An 18,225-nucleotide genomic window follows, 5' to 3' on the forward strand; every position below is an offset into this window, starting at 1 on the left:
GAGCATTGTTTTGAACGACGCACTTAAAATAACGATCAGAACGATTTTTCGTTTATTCTTATCTTTAGTGTGATATCCATCTTTGCTGTGGTTTCTCGTGGTATGTTACCCAATTGTACAATTCTTTTTTTTTATTGAAAACAGCTTGAATTATAAAGGGTGTTCACGTAATGTTGATTTGAAATAAAAAGACTTTCGTATTATCAATGCAGAATATTTCTTTTGTTAGTTCTCGAAGCATTATTTGTTATATCATTCAAAACACATTCATTCAACTGTATATTCTTGGCATTGTGTACTTAATAGCGATATAAATTAAAATAAATGAGATTATAATTGAATCAATCAGATTTATTAAGCTCAATAAGATTCAATAGGATCCACTGTTATTTTTTGTTCACAAACTTAGCCAGTAAAAGCAGTTTATTATCCCTACGATTAGAAAATCATTACATATTAAATAAACAGGTATGCTTCAAATGATTTTATTTTACTGAAACTCGTTAGAATTAAACTTTTCTTAAAAGTTTTAAATTGATATTATGAGCATTTTAATGCTTAAAAAAACAAAAATAAATTGTTAAGATAAAATAAAAAAACATACTACATAGTTGATGACCTATTGTTGTCGTTATTGTTGTTGTGCGTTGTATGTGGTCACTCACTACTAATTTGAGATTAATGTAAACGATGTGTTTCAATTGCACTTACACTCGCAAGTTGTTATTAAAAAGCGTTTAAAATCAGCAGGTGATTACTTTGACGTTAGAATGTTGTTTTTTTTATTTTAAAATTATCAATTAAAACAGATTTTAGATTAACGGATAATGTTCTTTGTGTAGGTATTTTATCTTCTAAACATCTGATCATTTAATAAATCAACATTATAACTAAGATTGTATTGGTTCTTAAAAGTTTGCTCATAAGTAAAATATTTTTCTAAGAATTGAAATATCGGTGTGATTGAGTAGGATATTATTTTATTACTGATATTAGATAATTAAATGACGAAAATTGTAACGTTATTTATTTTTGACATCCTTAATTCCATTCCAAATATAATACTGTTATTTCTAAGTAAAATAAAGAAAAAAAGAAAAAACATAATTCAATAGAAAACAAATGTTTATCTTTCATATACATATACATATACATATGTTCAATTGTACGTACATACTTAGAAAAAAAAACTCCACAAAATAATATTTATTTTTTTTTTTTTGGTGGGTCAAATAACTTTTGAGGTAGATTTTGTCCAATTTATTAATTTTAATTTAATTTAACTTTCGAAATGTAGGTATTTGATTTAATTTTTATTATAAAGTGACTTATTATTATTAAATAAATGATGCATCTGTTTTTATTGTCACTCGGTACATGTGAATGTGAAATATGTATATCCGAATATTTTAACCGCTAGTAGAAGTTACAAAATTAAATAACTCGTCTTTGTTACACATTTTCGAAAGAGCCTTCATTGCAAAAAGATATGGTATTGAAACCCATCCATCCGTACACATTCAGTTCAAACACCCCTCGCAAAAATATCTTATCAAAATACAATGACACACTTTGATTCGACACCGGACTTCTGGCAGGTCAGTAATAACAAGGATCCTTACGTAATGAATTTGCAAGTGTAAATTAAGCGAAATTTATTGAAACTTGCTTTCTTAATATCATTTCGGGATTTTGAAGAATTAAACTTCTTACAGGAATTTGAAACGGATTCTATTATAACTTAATTTATACATTCAAAATGCAAAATACAATAGATAAAATTCAACACTGTGCATAAATGCGCCATATTCTTGCGTTGTTACTAGGATCTTTTTCGATTTTGAACAGTCGCGATCGTAATTGTGTGGATCAAATTTGTCAAAATCTTGTACATGTTTCACCATGCAAAATCATCATGTTTGTTAATTCATAATTGGTATAATTCAACATTTTAACACTAAACAAAACTCAAAAACTTAGCAGTTCGAACGAAAAAGACGCTGCAGGTAGATTTAAATCGAACTCAAATACATTTTTATAAAAAAAAAACTTGATTTGTTGTGTACGAAAGCATTTTATTTGCATTGATGTTTTCACTACTAAAAAAAAAAAAATTACTAAGTACTTCGAAGAATTTCTTCAAACAAAAATTATTCAAATTGGTGAGTTCTATTACCAGTTAAAATGTTAATTAATTTCCAGAACGCACTGTATATACAACAAAAAATAGGTACCTACGATAAAAATGAACGTTGCAAAAACTTTCTTATCATTATTCAGTAGTTTCTTTCATTGGAAGGTCATTGAATGTTTAATGTTGTAAGTGATAGACTGTAGTTAACAGAAATATATAACATGGAGATATCAGAGATATCGGATGATCAGAAAATTAGAAGATCTTGGTATGAAATTAAAGAAAATTCCTAGATGCAGTGTAATTCAAAAAATTTAACAAAATATTTAACTTCCAAATATAATTTATTTGATGTTTTAGTTTAACTTTCATTTTAGTTCAGTCATATTATTTTATTAATCTATTTTATATAGAGTGATTTTGAATGTAGATATGCGAAACATTTTAGTTTAGAGTTTAGAGCGTGATTCTTTAAGCGATTATGAAAGTCCATATACACGTTTGTCCAAAACGGCATACTTTTCAAATTACAAGGTGTTTAAAAATAAGACAAAATTAAAAATATAGAAGTTATAAAACAAAATAATAATAAACTGTTGAAAGTCACTACCTCCAACCGCAATACACATTTCTATCTTTCGTATTAATTGGCGAACGCGCTCAAATATATCGCGGCCTTTCAAATGATTTCGTAAGATGCACAATGCGATTCCTTCATTCGTCAACTTTTTTAGTGGGTATGGTGTAAGACCAAAAATGTCCCCAGAGAAAAAAAATTAGAAAAGAATTTAAATCTAGAGACTAGGGGACCAAGGTTTATTTTATTTATTATTACTCAATCTTCCCAACGATTCGAAAACACACAGTCCAAATACTTAATAAATACACTGCCCGCCAAAATTATCGCATAAACTAAAAATAAACCGTAGTTTTTTATATTTTACTTCTTCTGCGGTTTCCTTATGCTGAATTTCTTGTTTTATCGTATTTCTTTTGTTTAGTAGCAAAAACCACTCTGTTGAGAACGTCTAACGTTGTTTATTATGAAAAGTCTATATTAGTGTTATTTGTCAATTTCGTAAAGCATTTTAATTGTGGATTTGAAAGACGATTAGTAAAAAGTGTTGCTTCCTTCAGTCATAAATTTTGAAGATGAAATCCTACGAACGTTTAAGTTGGCATACAACAGCCGAACAATGTGCACAAATTGTTGTACTAGCCGAAGACGGTATTAATCAACCAGATATTGGAAATCGTCTTGGTCTGCACCAGTCAACGGTATCTAGAGTTTTGCGTCGTTTCCACGAGACAGGAGAATACTCTACAAGACCTGGACAAGGATTCAGACGAACAACAACAGTTCAATAAGATCGTTTTCTGCTCTTACAATCGTTGAGACACAGGACTCTGACTGTTTCAGCTTTGCAAGTAATGACTTTAGAAAAATATCAGTTCCAAATTAGTGCAAAAACTGTTAGAAGAAGACTTGCTGAACACGATTTAAGGCTCAGAATACCAGAAGGGGGCCCACAGTTGACAGCGACTCACTGAAGAGTACGATTGCTGTTTGCCCAAAATCACGTTGATTGGAGATTGGATCAATGGAGGTTAGTAATGTTCTCTGATGAGTCCAGGTTTTTGTCTGGATCACAGTGACAGACGTGTGCGAGTGACCAACGCTCAGGAGAGCGATATGATCAATGCAACATTATCTCCAAAGTCAATTTTGTTGGCGGTTCCGTTATGGTTTGAGCAGGTATCACTTTCGACCCTCGCACAGAGTTGTTGGTGCTAGAAAGAGGAAACCTAAATGCGGCGATGTACATTACCAATATTCTGGAGCCTCATATTGTTCCATTCCGACCATTTATTGGAATGACTTTATTTTTATGCATGATAATGATCGACCGCACGTTGCGGGAATAGTGCAGCATTATTTTCGTGAGGTCGAAATTCGGCAAATGCAGTGGCCAACAAGGAGTTCAGGGCCAAACCTCATCGAGCACTTGTGGGCTGCTCTAGATAAAAGAGTTAAAAGGTTACCAAATCTACCAACAACACTTCATCAGCTGTCTTTGGCTCTAACTCAAGTTTAGGAAGAAATTAAGCAAAGGGTTATACAAAACCTCATTTTAAGCATGTGACAATGTTGTGCAGCTGGAATAAAAGCACGAGGTGGCAACACGCAGTATTAAATGTCCAATTTCTTTAATTTGTCCGAATTTGAATTTTTTCATTTTTTTGTTTTCTTCATTTCTTTGTTGTGTTCGGATTATTGTAGTGTATTACTTTTATAAATCTAGTCTTTTAATACTTTACAGTTCGAAATGTTGTAACTGGAAATATATTTTGGCTCAAAAACACGTGTTTTCACTTTATGCGATAATTTTGACGGGCAGTGTAGTTAAGCTAAAATCTGCTGGAATGCCATTATCCAAACAATACACTATTTGGTTTTATAATCAAACCGAAACGTTTTCTACTTGAAAATTTTCTTTTGAAGTTAAAAATATTGATGATTAAATACAGAACGTTATTATGCCAAAAAATTCCAAACAAATTCATTTTTTGAACATGTGCATTTTGTTTTAAAATAAAAATCCTGTAACTTGAAAACTAGCCGTTTTCGACGTACATATATGTACAGTGAATTTTTTTATCGATGAACCATAGGGATTTACATGGTATAAAGTTTATTTTGTGTTAATGATTTTTCAACTGCTAATTTCAAAATTATGTTTCCTACACTTTAAGCTTACTTGTTTTTTTACAAGCTCTGGTGAAACACACACACACAGTAGTCCCAAAAGGTGAATTTACGGGTAGGAGTCCATATTAATGGACCATTTTTATTTATTATAATATTTATAATTTTATTAATTTTATTATTCGACCATTTTCGAGACCTATTAGGTTACTGTTTAGCGGCTTTTTGCAAACAGTTTGAGCATTTAAAATAGCAAAATATTTGTCCACCTCTTTAGTTTAAAATGTATTATTTAGATTGTAAATGTTTCAATAAATAAAATTGATTTTCTGGGTCCTTTTTTTATCTTTCGAATTGGGAAATGTTTTAATACCTAATAGGGATTTAAAATGTTTAGTTTTCGGTTTTAGAGCTTCGTAATTTATTCAATGTCAGTGGACTACTAAGTTTAATGAAATGATTTATAAAAATGGGTTAAAATGATTAAATTATTTTATTAATTACATTTAAAAAAACTACCACAACTTGTAAAAAATTAAGTGTGCGAAAAATAATTTTGAAATTAACAGTAGAAAAACAATTACTGCGAAATAAAATTTATACATACTATGTAAATCCCTATTGATAAAAAAATTCACTGCATGTATATGGATTTTAATGATGGAAGTTACTGTAGCAACAATCTCCTCAAATTTTTCGTACATAGGTATGTGGAATCATCCTTTATATGTTAACAAAATTTAAAAAAAATCAAGAAAATAGTTATACAAGTTTTCTGGCAGCTGACGGGTGATATAGATCTTTTGTTGTTTTTTGCAAGTATGTATAATCCTATCAAAAATAAATTACTCCGTGGGATTTAGGGATATTCGTTACTAGGTTGCCACAAATTTGGTTAGGTTGGAGGCTATGTGGTTTCTGGTGACAAACAAAAAATATCGTAACCATAAGGCACCGAATTCCTTGTAACAGTTGCATATGGCTCTATTTTTCGCTGTGTTTTTTCGTTTCACAATCAATTTTGCTTTCTAACGGCATACTTAGCTAGACTCTCAATTAATAGTAACCAACCTTAGGCATCCAACATTACTTTTGAAAATTCTACCGTGTGAGCAACAAGTACTGATTGAGTTGGCAATAAATTCTGGTGATTTTTGGTGACTTTTATGTCATGTTCAAACGAGAAAACCATTTTATTAATAAAAGATTATAAAAACCAAGACGTTTAAATTTGAAATGTATACCAGCTGTCAATAATGTCAATAAAACAAACCGAAATAGGTACAATTCAGTCTTGAAAATTTTATGTAAAATTTTTTTTTGCCGACTGAAACAGTTATTGTTGCTCACCCTGTAGTTCCAGATACTTAATATTCACTGTTTACATATTTATTCGATGAATTATTAATTATTATATACGTTTTGTTTGATTAATTAGCATTGAAAATCTGTGTTTTTGAGCCTTTCTCTTAAAACCTTGAGCCACCTAAGGAAAAATTATATAGAATTGTCCAGTTAACAATATAACTTGTTAAATGTTACATTTGTTACTATCGTGTCAAAAATAAATTACTCCCTATATTTCGAAGTTTTAGGGAAATAACGTTTTTCATGTTGTGTGTAACTAGAATTTTCAAAAGTAATTTTGAATGCCTAAGGTTGGTTACTATGAATTGAGACATTAAGTCCAACTAAATATGCCGCCAGAAACCAAAATTGATTGTGAAACGAAAAATCATCTATCACTTAGCGAGAAATTAGTCATTTGCAAGTGTTACAAGGAATTTGCTGCCTTACATTTTTGAGATATCATTTGTTTGTCACCAGAAACCACATAGTCTCCGACCTAACCAAATTTATGGCAACCTAGTAACGAATATCCCTAAATCCTAGGGAGTAATTTATTTTTGACACGATAGTATTTTCTTTCTATTCGTGACAGTTGTGAATACTACTTATGCGTCGTACAACTGAGTCATAATTTCTGCGCGACTCCTGGGACTCACAGCTGAGTCATCATTATAACACAACGCATGCGTAAAGAATAAATTTTAATAACTTTTCAGGTTTTCACTATCTCACTCTTAAGGTGGTCTTGCACCAAGGCAACAATTGGTAACATGTAGCATGCTACAGTTTGTGATCATGCTGCTGGTCGCACAAACCAGATTGCAACTAAGTAACATGGGATAGGGCATTTATACCTACGCAACTAATTGCTCTCAGTATAAGTGCAATATTTACGTTAATATTTCATTTTAACCCAACAAGTAAAAAAGTTAAAAAGTCGAAGGTGGTGAAATAGATAATTGTTTGCACAACGAAACTTATCTCAAGAAAGTTTTTGATCTCACAAGCAGTTTAATGCGGATGACGGAGTCCTTTTTAAAAATTTTACATGAATGAGATTAACTGACTTCCATTACATGTTAAATAAACATGATGAAATTGTGTCCTAAGGTTGTTCCTGTAATCCTCAATAAACATTACAGTTTTTTCATTTGACCATTCCATCACTAATCACTAAACGTTCAAAGCAGAAATTTGAAGTCGCACGAACAATGTTGCTTGATTTTCTACTTGTTGGATCAACGTGCTAGTGCTACAGGTTGCAAGAGGCAATTTTTGTGGCATGATCGCACGCTACAGTGGCAACACTTGGCAAAATGTTGTATGCGACAACGTCGCATGATAGGTACATGTTTCCAATTGTTCCCTTGGTGTAAGACCGCCTTTAAACTGTTATACTGGGACATATTCCTTCCATCCGATATTTTTTGCGAAGAAATAAAACATGTTCTATACAAGTTTTTTACCTATATGGCTTCGTTTGGTCTAGAATTCAGGTGAAAGTTTCGAAAATACGGATTTTATGAAGTTTTTTCAATTTTAATAATTAGTTGGGTTTAGTTAGATTTCAAGGCCTATATTTTCATAAGTTGACTGGTCGGTGAGGAATTTTCAGATCACGCTTTACTTTTGACCAATGTACTCGCAGTTGGTAGTCGACGTGTCAACTGTTATCGCTATATCCGTTTCACTGTTTTTGATTGTAATAATAAGTAACCACTTATTATTAGTTTACGTGAGTTTAATTGACATAAAATACAGTGCAGTATGAACAGAGTACAGTATAAACCGTAAGTTACACGATGAAAAATTTCTAAATTATCTAATTGAAATTTTGTAAAAAAAAAATGTGTTTTTATTCAAAAATTGTTGTAAATTTAGTTTAATACCAACTACTAGAGACATTACATGCATGTCATTACACTATTTATCGCATGAATTAAATTCGTCATTAATTGGAAATAATACAATCCACAAAACATGTCAAAAGTTTTTTTACACCTAGTCGACAACAAATTAAGCTAAGATGGGACCATTGTTTACTGAAATCTTCAAATTTCAAAAAACGACTACAGAACGGTGCCTTTATTTTTTTGCGTACAGAACAATGTAAACTATTAGAATGCGCGCATGTTATATAAATCTTTAACTTTTATTCATATCACTGAAATAATTGATGGATATGTCAGGTGCTGAATTAAATTCAAGAACAATACCTACAGGGTGTAATCGAAACACACGGAATAATTTTAACCACGAGCTACTGGCTTCATGTAGAACTCGGAAAAAATATTTAAAAAATTCTATGTCAAAAAATAAATTGGCATTTAATTTTTGAGGTATAATTTTTTATAGTTGCTTTTGGTCTTCTACGTTGTCCCACAACCTCGTAGGTAAAATTTCAGCACATTTTAAAAAATGTTAAAATTATTCGGTGTGTTTCGATTACACCCTGTATATGAATGTGCAAAAGAAAGCATTTTGCACAAACCTCGATACCAGGGGTATTCTTGAAATAAATGAAACTCACCATTTCGACCGTGAATCAGTATTATTGACCACTAAAATATTGGTTGTCGAAATGGTGACTTAATTTTTCTATTGATTTCTTTCGTTTATTGGCGAGTTTTACTCTAGTCCTAGGAAATAGCTACGTGAAATACGAATATTATTATGTTTACCTATATGAGTAGAAATAGTTGAAGATTCCAGGAAAAATACAGAAATTATATTTTAAATAGACGAACGATTGTATAGTTACATTTTCTACAAAACATTAGCAACTAGATAAAAGTTACAAAATCTATTTGCCGGAAGAACTTTAAATGAATTCAACATTCATAAACATTCTCCCAAAGAATAATTCGAAGATGCAGACAGAAGTTAAACGAACTACGAAAATTCCGTCTTTTAATTATGTTTTGGACAGTAGGACACTGTTTTCTACAGTTTTGACAATTACGCAGAGCATTTAAGCGAAGTAAATAAAGCTCGTCAATCTCCACTTTCTCCCGGTGATGAATGTGAGTTATTAGAGTGAATATAAAAATACCCAAGTCCTGCCACAAAAATTTCTTTGTAGGTACACAAATTGTAAACATTTCGACTTTCTTCTATTACGTAAAGCATACTTTAGGCATTTATTTGTTGTAACTCACTGGTTTTTAAAAATATTTTATCTGTGTGTTCTAACACACTTTTACATATTCTACTGCATTCGAGAATACTTGATGTTTTTTGGACGCGCTGTTTTGTACACTTCAGACGAAGTTATGCTATTTTTTAATCAATTAACATCAACTCAGCATAAACAGTGCAAATGTGTACATGTCATTTTGAAAATGTTTTCCACATCGTGTCACTGCGATAAGCAAAAATTGTTATGAGGAATAGTACTGTTGAAATGAAGACTGTTATAAACATTGCGCATTTTATAGTAGTTAGTAATGGCAAAAGTTTCTCGAAATTACAACACATGAAAAGTTTTTATAACATTTTTATTTTTAAGTTGGGTCAGTTTGAATATTTATCTATGAAGTTAAAATCGAATCGTTCAAAACGAATAATTTTTTTTTTTTACTTAATTTGTCCTCATTGATTGCGTGTGTTTTATAACATATTATATACAACATTACATAGTATTTTTTTCTTTTTGATTGTTTGATGGGGACGTGTTATAATATTGGAAGTGTCAAGACGAGGATGGCATTTTAACTGTACGCATCACTCTAAAAAAACACTCATCGGCTCTGAAAAGGCGTCAAGTATGATTACCAAAAAGCCACATCACTTCGACATTTTCAGTTAGGACGTGAATTAGCGTAAAAGTGAAGTGCGTCAATATTGAATGGTCCGGAGGCAGCGTGCGCAGTAATGTCGATACCGAAAAGGTTGAATTTTGCCATGGTTTTTGTTAATCGCGGTGTGTAAGTCATGATGGTCTGTAGTTTTCCAATTGGCAGAGGTTAAACGGTGACCTGCGGTCCAGTCAGCTGCAGGTGGGCCGGTTGAGCCTCCGTCTAGAGCGCAGGCTGGTTTAGCCCTCACGTGGTCGTCGTTCGAAATCGCAGATCGCACTAACGTCGAACATGTCACCCGATCAGGCTTAGTGCGGTGGTGTGTAGTGGTTCTTTTGGGGTCTACGAACTTGGAGATCATTTGCCACCACCTCGGGTCACCCGACAGTCACCTCGCCGCGCTACTGACCAACTACCTGTCCTCGGTCCCTACCTGATAAGAAGCGCGCTTTTCAGTAAGTTCAGCTTAATGCACGAAACCGGCATTTATTATTAGTGCAACAAACACGTCAACCAACTGCACATGCAACTCACACTGCAATCGATACCGACGACGGACTCTCACGCCAACAATTACCCTCAATTTACCGCTCACGGCCCAATTTACGACAATACTTCGATCCCATGAAAATGATTTATTTAACAATCGTGTCAGTAGTTGCTCTAACTGGATAAGCGCTGAATGACATAACAAATAAAAATACGCACTGTCGCATCGCTCTTTTTTTCAATCGCATCCAACATTTTTCGCTTGATTATAAAAATTCAAATTAGTTTTCGTTTTCTAACTTTCTGCTATTTATTTTAAAATGTGCAAAATTTGACGAACTTAACTCTTGCACACATGACTGACTTGTAATCTTTGATTTTAGAGCGTGTTACGAGTATTAAACTCTGATTGTTTTCACTTTTTTCTTTATTTTTAATTCATTTTTAACTTTACATCAAATTAATAAAATATTAAATATTTTACCAGCGAGATAAAAAAAGAAACTATTAAAAATATTGTTTATTTACTTCGATAACACCTATACTACTACATTTTTTAAAATTTATCCTGTCCTGTTGCTTTTACGAACTGCGCGGATAAATAAAAACACTACGTTATGTTACGTTTTTCTCACTTTACACGTGTTTTATAAAACGACGTTTTATTTTTGGTCCTTTATACTGTATAATTTACCCATCTTTCCAACATCAAGTCCCAAAAATAATTTTAAAAATTCTTTACGGAAATTGAGACATTTTTTAGTTGTGCTTTAGCTTGAAATCATTTAAAAGAAATACGCAATGTATTTTTTAACAAACAAACGTACAAAATTTTTTATTTTCTTGCTTCAATAAATACTAAATAATAACGATAAAATGAAAAAACTCATTCAACTTGTGTCTCCATTGTTTGTCTTCGTTGTTTGACCACGTCTCGGTCAGGTCAAATAGAGTTAAGTTACAATAATCACTGGGTAGATGAGTTCCAAGGTTACCAAATAAGTGTTTCTGTCATTCAGGATGAAATTTTTATTTGGCCTGTGATCAATATTACACTTTTCCACCTTCGAAAATAAACAAACGAAAACTTGTTGAACAATCTCCACTTTCTGTCTTCAATGAACGCACTATAGATATGTCTACATTTTGTAAGTTACCTATGTAAAACAAAACTCAACATCTTAGCGTAATTCATGGAATTTTTGTGTAAGGATCTGTCATTAGAAAAGTGTCAGTTGCCCATCACAAAGCAGGATTCAAGGATATTTTTTCATGGTGTAGGTGGTATGGTACAATATTACTGTTGTGCTTTATAAAATACCGAATAACAGTAGTGACATTTTAAATAAGAATTTAGCTGACATTGACTTGTTTTTCGTAGATAATTTTGATGGGTAGATAATTAACCCTCCACCACCCGGCGGCACGGCAATTTTGCCGAAGTGCATACGCTATTACGGATAATACTATCAAGTAATAGTGCAGTGCTTATCAACATAATTACCGGCGTCTCGCCTCCACATTTTGACTTTTTTTTTTTTTAACTTGTTAAATTACTATTTATTAACATGATTTGATTTTAATAAATATATACATACATAAATATAACTATAAAAAATAAATCTCTTCCAGTGGGGTAGTCTCCGGTAGGGCAATTTCCTCACGATATGACATGAGTATAATAATATACCTTTTTGAATTTCAACTACTAATGTGTTCCCTAAATCCAGAATTTTTAAATTTTTAAAAAGAGATTGCGGTACTATTCCCGTTGCTGAAATTATAAGTAGTAAAATCGAAATTTTTTCTAAACACCAAAGATTTCTCATAGCAACGGAGAGTTCTAAATATTTATTAATTTGTGTTTGTGTTATATGTCTGTGTTATATTGTGTGAATTTGAAACAGCTATATCTAAAAGGTATGCTTGCTTTTGTTGTTTATTTAAAGTAATAATGTCTGGTCTGTTACGCTGAATATGAATGTCAGTTAAAACTGTACGATCAAAATATAATTTGTAATTGTCATTTTCCAAACAACTTTCTGGTTTATAAATATAATGTGGTTGTGTATCCTTTAATAAGTTGAATTTAACTGTTCAATTCATGTGTATAATTTTAGCGAATACAGCATGACGTTTCTTATATTCGCTTTGAGCCAAAACGGTGCAAGAAGAAATGATGTGTTCAATAGTTAATAGTTTCCCCTTCAGTTTCGCAAATCCTACATTTATCATGATCGATTGCAAACCGCATATGTGTTTTTTATAATTTCTTGTATTTATTATTTATTATTTATATCATTGTGTTTTCTATTGAAACAAATAATTTACTACAAAAACAAAAGATAATTACAGTTTATGTAAGGTTATAATACAACGAAACATTTCAGACAAGTGTTAGATATACAGGGTGTTTCTGAAATAGGTGCATTAATATTAACTGGTAACAGAACTCGTCAAAAGGAACAACTTTTCTATCTACCATTTTGCCGAAAAACGATGTTTAATTCCAAAAAAAAATTGGAGAGATTTTTCACTAAAATAGCCCTACGCCACTAAATACTGCAATGGCTAATTGAGATCAGTGCTAATATGAAAAAAAACATCCATTTTCATCCAGAAAACGTGTTTTAACGCCGAAATCGAAATTCCAATAAATCTACCCGTATAGCAAAAAATCCACTTCGTAAGAATCTGGTTGTTTCACGTTTTTAGGTAGCTTAGTTTTGGAGATATGAATGGTTTTAGGAAAATCTTTCCTAGTATTTTAAGCCATTACGCAACGTTTTTCGCCAAAATGGCAGAGAGAAAAGTTGTTCCTTTTGATGAGTTCTATTACCAGTTAAAATTAATGCACCTATTTCAGAAACACTCTGTATATTATTGTTTAAACATTTTTTATGCACCGTGGCTACTTTAGATTCCCGTTGTTTGTTTTACAAATGATAATTATCATCTGTCGGTACACCTAAAAAGGGATTCAAAATGTACTACAGTTTTTAAGAACAGTCTCTCCACAAAAATATATTGCCATAAAACAGTTACGAAATGATAAAGGAAGTTATAAAAGTTAATTTCAGCATTGTCAGTGGATTTATATGAATTAATTTTAAAAAACGTGGACTACCGCTAGTTAATTAAGTTAATTTTGTGTCTCGAATTTCCGGTGAATTTAATTGAAGTCGTGTTTTATCGTGTAAAGGTGAAAAATATAGCATCACGTACGATGGTTTGTAAAGTTTTTTTTTGACTGAATGTACAATCGATTAATTTTACGATTCGACATTAATTACCTTCCGAAACTAGAATAAATTAAACAAATTGTAAAAAAAATCTCGTTTTTATTGAAATTTCGATTTAGTAAATCACTCTGCATAATTTTGAATCGTTCTCATAGGATGGTTGAATAACTTAGATAATAAGTTTCGTTTACTCAGGTTTTATGGCTTCTAAGTTCCAAGGAAGCAAATAATCATTCTTTGTTCGTTTGTTTAATAATTTTACGACGATTGTTCCGTCAGGTCTAAAAATCGTCCGGAAATTCCTTTGGGCTGTCATTGCGTCAGGTTCCTCAGACCACAGAGTGACGAACTTTCGATAACGTCGATCGGAAACTCTGCTCGTATATTTACCTACTCCTTGCGTCAATTCCTGTTCAGGTATATTGCATAATTGCATGATAATAAAAAGTGAAATAGTAATTATGTAGTAGCGTTGCAAACTCGTAACATGTCGGTCGTGCTGACACATATTTTTTAATATGAATTGAACGATCGTTTTCAGTTGCAGAGTACTAGTGATCCAGCGCCACTTCAATCGTCCCGATAGTGAAATGATAGAGACGTGGAAGAAACAGTTTTCCTTGCAACAGTTATCTTTACAGCACGACACACCAATCGTCTTTGTAATTTCACAAGTAAGTAGTTCACCAATTCTGGGGCGAAATTAAAGGATAATGGAATTTCAGTGGCAGAAGGAGAAGAAACCTAGCATTTTTTATCTCGTCTACAGATGGGCAGTAGCTATACTGTTCTTCGTAACTCTTGTCATTTCGATTATTGATTTGAAACATCCGAACTCTTCCGACAAAGCAAAATGGCTAATCTACCTCACCAACTGGGGTTACACCATTTGCACCCTGCAAGCTTTACTTGGAGCGCTTATCTTGTCGGTGTGTGTTTTAGCACCACGTTTGCGGAGCAAACCGAACCTGGAAGCTTCAACTCTGAAAGCTTACAAATTATACTGGGTGACCTACGTAGTAGCGACCGACATAGCTTTTGGTATTACCGCTCTCTACTGGTCCCTTATCTACGACGGTTGGTAAACACAACTGTAACTCAATTCGTAACTCAATCTGTTATTGTGACAGGAAGTTCCATGGGTTTCGACGCAATGAATTTTTTCGTGCACGCGAATAATTCCGTGTTGATGATGATAGATCTTTTCGTTGTAGCGCATCCGATTCGGCTGCTGCACTGCTGCTACCCCATTGTGTTCGGAATATGTTACGCAGTATTTAGTGTCATTTATTACGCAGCGGGTGGCATCAGCAAGTGAGTTAGAATGATGATCGAATTTACGTCTTGGTTGATTCGTCGTTTCAGAGAGAATAAAGTCTACATCTACAATATCTTGGATTGGAGAAAACCAGGGAGAACAACTCTCGTTTGCTTCGGCGTACTTGGTTTTATAGTGGTCTTGCATGTGGTCGTTTGGGGATTGCACAAGTTTAGAATGTGGATACATTCCAGACGTGCTACAGAAGAGAGGGATGGAATGGGTGGTAAGTCGAATGTGGAGCCGTCTGTTAATTTGGGTTACGTAAACGAAGGTTTGGCGACTGATAAGGTGTGATGAACATTAAATGGGTAGAATAAGACTAAGAAGAGCAAGAAGATGAAGAAGTCAAAATAGAAGATAGAGTCGAGTGTTCTAGTTCCTCACGTAGGTATTGTTAACGTTATTGAAAAACAATGTAGTGTTAAGTATCTACCTACGTAAAAATTGTATATTTTTTACTGTAATTGTTAGTTAAAAATAAAAGAGATTTACGTGAATCGGTGTATTTTGTTGGGGATTGCGTTGAAGGTTTATCTGTGAACGTGGGTGAACCAGATTGGTTAATTATACTGTCGTTTTTCTAAGTTAACGGTAGATTAAGAAGGAATACCTGTTTTAATTAAAAAAGGTAAATGGTTAGAATGCAAAAATCATGTGACCGTAGACCGTAGTGTTGGTGGCAGAGACAGCGAGTGCGGTTGGAGGGCGAGAAGCTGGTTGGCAGTTGAACAATCAGACAAGCAAGCAAGAGTCAACACGGGCCAACTCGGTCAACATCAACAGTCGAGAGCAGGCGTCGCCTATCCGCCCATTGCTGTATCTGTTGTCGGCCTCGAGGTTTCGAATTTGCAGTGTGTTCTTGGAGTGACAAAGAAGCGCCGGTCGTGTAGCGTTTATGTGAGAACCGCGACGGAGGTGCAATCTGCGAGTTGACCTCTGTCCGGAGTGGCGATTGGAAGCGTTTTGGTGCGACCACTGCGGCTGCGGAGGTGATATCGCGAATCCGCGAGGAGGAAGAGGAGGAACCGGAGCAAGGGCAACGGCAGTCAGTCGGGGAGCGGTAGGCGGTTGGCTGTTGTCGGCTGTAGAGGCGCTGCAACTGCCGATGGCTTAGCAACAGTCGAGATGCAGCGGCCAGAACCAGAAGTGCACAGTGACCATTGATGCGGAGTGCATGTGCGGGCCGCGATCTCGTCTCGCGGCGTATCCTTGAGCCGTCCGGAGCCGACGCCGCCGCCGCCGCCGCCCGGACGGATATGATGGTCTACCCGGACCCGCAGTGGAGCTGCTCGGCGACGGCGCCCATGCTCCAGCTCTACGACGACGTCGGCTACCGCGGTGAGTATCTCGGAGACTTCGACGCTCGGTCCCGCGACGAGCCGGCATCATTCATGGAAAAAAAGCCTGAATGCGGCATAAATTTCGTTTGAACCGTAACTCGTACCATTTAACGTTTAAAAACTGGCTCCGGAGAGGCACGCTCATGCCTCATGCCTCAGATGGCCCCCTCGACCGCTCATGCCTCTACAAATATGTCAACGACATTCGCGATCACAACTCACCGATCTCGAGAACCAGATCGTTATCTTGTGGCATACGACATCCCGTTACGCACAACTCACTATTAATTTTGCCGTTTTCTAGTAAACGTCGTCGAGGCTTTGCAAGAATTTTGGCAGATGAAACACGCTCGAGGCGCCGACCTTCGCAATGGGGCCCTCGTCATTTACGAATCTGTACCCTCCAACGCGCAACCCTACGTCTGTTACGTCACACTACCCGGGGGTTCGTGCTTTGGGAGTTTCCAGGTTAGTCCCGACCTTTTCCTCCCCTTCCGACAACCTCGCCGTTTTCCTTATTTGCAGAATTGCCCCACAAAGGCGGAGGCTCGACGTAGCGCGGCCAAGATCGCCTTGATGAACTCCGTCTTCAACGAACATCCCTCGCGTCGCATTTCCGACGACTTCATCGAAAAAGCTGTCTCCGAAGCGCGCAACTCTTTCAAAGGCGACCCCGAGGAGGCGGACAACCCCAACACCGGTATCGGAGCTTTCCGTTTCATGCTGGAATCGAACAAGGGGCGCACCATGCTCGAATTTCAAGAGTTAATGACTGTGTTTCAGCTGTTGCACTGGAACGGTAGCTTGAAAGCTATGAGGGAACGGCAGTGCAGCAGACAGGAGGTGGTGGCGCACTACTCGAATAGGGCTTTAGACGACGACATGCGTTCCCAAATGGCTCTAGACTGGATAGCACGGGAGCAGGAATGTGCCGGGTCTCTTCGTCGCGAACTGAATCAAGCCGAACGGGAATTAGAGTCGGCGAGACTTGCAGGACGCGAGTTACGTTTCCCCAAAGAAAAAAAGGACATCCTCATTCTTGCTCACACCCAAGTCAACGTCAGTTAATATCGCTTTGCTTGCGTTTTGTACGTTATATGTTAAGTTTTTTGTGAGACTGTTTTTGTTATGATAAGTAAATTATTGAATGTTTCGTGTTGATATTGTAAAATAGGACTCCTCAATTTATCAAATATCCTTTTAAAGATCTCTTGCTTTATTGATACGATTAGACCGGTTTTTAGATTTATCCAGCGGGAGACCGACTGACCATGATTTTTAAGTGAGTCTCCGGCATTTTAAATTTAGCGCTACCACACAAAAACCTGATTCCATTTTGGGGATTCCGTATCAGCTCACGTCGCTTCGGTCTTATCTGTTTCATTTATAACAAACCATAATTATACGAGAACTACTTAATTTTGTCAATAATTCACTTAATGGGAACTGGTTTTTGACTTTTTTTTTATTATATTTAGCTATTGCTGAATTCACAAGCTATCATTTTGACTGATTATTGCTGTTGCCTCTATATAGTGCTAACTATTTTATTATTTTAATTATTCAAATAAACTTTTTAATCATACCAGATGTTTTACTTATAACGTGCTATTCCTGTTTCACTGTTGAAACCATTTTCCCAAACGGGTCAACGACCATTTAAAAACTAGTAGTAATCTATGGATAATAATCAATTCAACTGAACACTCACTTTTCGGTTTAAGGTCTAAAATTTAATAACAACGAAAACTTTTCATCCCCCAAATCGAAATTTTAGGTAGGTATATGTTCCTACCTAATTGTTAGGAATCTGCAAAATTTGAATTCTTCTTTTTTGGATAATTC

General features: G+C 34.7%; 2 protein-coding genes across 9 annotated transcripts; both read left to right on the forward strand.

The window, feature by feature from the left end:
• The first annotated feature begins 15 nt into the window (after positions 1-15).
• Positions 16-15,537, forward strand: LOC138139935 (protein rolling stone-like). Of its 8 annotated transcripts, none has more exons than XM_069060539.1 (5): positions 16-100; positions 14,261-14,393; positions 14,445-14,796; positions 14,850-15,033; positions 15,085-15,537. In XM_069060539.1, exons 2-5 carry the CDS (start codon positions 14,310-14,312, stop codon positions 15,332-15,334), a joined length of 870 nt encoding a protein of 289 aa, XP_068916640.1. In that variant the 5' UTR covers positions 16-100; positions 14,261-14,309; the 3' UTR covers positions 15,335-15,537. The 8 variants fall into 8 exon arrangements, with proteins under 8 accessions (XP_068916640.1, XP_068916644.1, XP_068916638.1 ...); XM_069060543.1 differs by having other exon boundaries at positions 78-100; positions 14,267-14,393; XM_069060537.1 differs by lacking the exon at positions 16-100 and adding an exon at positions 2,289-2,319.
• Positions 15,538-15,709: 172 nt separating this feature from the next.
• On the forward strand, positions 15,710-17,965 carry lft (lowfat). Its single transcript, XM_069060544.1, has 3 exons — positions 15,710-16,378; positions 16,685-16,848; positions 16,906-17,965. The coding sequence occupies exons 1-3, from the start codon at positions 16,204-16,206 to the stop codon at positions 17,446-17,448; spliced, it is 882 nt and encodes a 293-aa protein (XP_068916645.1). The 5' UTR covers positions 15,710-16,203; the 3' UTR covers positions 17,449-17,965.
• The last annotated feature ends 260 nt before the right edge of the window (positions 17,966-18,225 follow it).

Source organism: Tenebrio molitor, chromosome X, assembly GCF_963966145.1.
Source record: "Tenebrio molitor chromosome X, icTenMoli1.1, whole genome shotgun sequence".
NCBI classification, from domain to species: Eukaryota; Metazoa; Arthropoda; class Insecta; order Coleoptera; family Tenebrionidae; genus Tenebrio; species Tenebrio molitor.

Bases quoted from the DNA above. Each gene is read 5' to 3' on its own strand.
- LOC138139935 (XM_069060535.1), top strand. From the start codon at position 2,356: ATGGAGATATCAGAGATATCGGATGATCAGAAAATTAGAAGATCTTG. The intron at 14,394-14,444 runs GTAAGTAGTTCA...ATGGAATTTCAG, and splicing joins TCGTCTTTGTAATTTCACAA to TGGCAGAAGGAGAAGAAACC. The intron at 14,797-14,849 runs GTTGGTAAACAC...TTATTGTGACAG, and splicing joins CTGGTCCCTTATCTACGACG to GAAGTTCCATGGGTTTCGAC.
- lft (XM_069060544.1), top strand. From the start codon at position 16,204: ATGCGGAGTGCATGTGCGGGCCGCGATCTCGTCTCGCGGCGTATCCTT. The intron at 16,379-16,684 runs GTGAGTATCTCG...GCCGTTTTCTAG, and splicing joins CGACGACGTCGGCTACCGCG to TAAACGTCGTCGAGGCTTTG. The intron at 16,849-16,905 runs GTTAGTCCCGAC...CCTTATTTGCAG, and splicing joins CGTGCTTTGGGAGTTTCCAG to AATTGCCCCACAAAGGCGGA.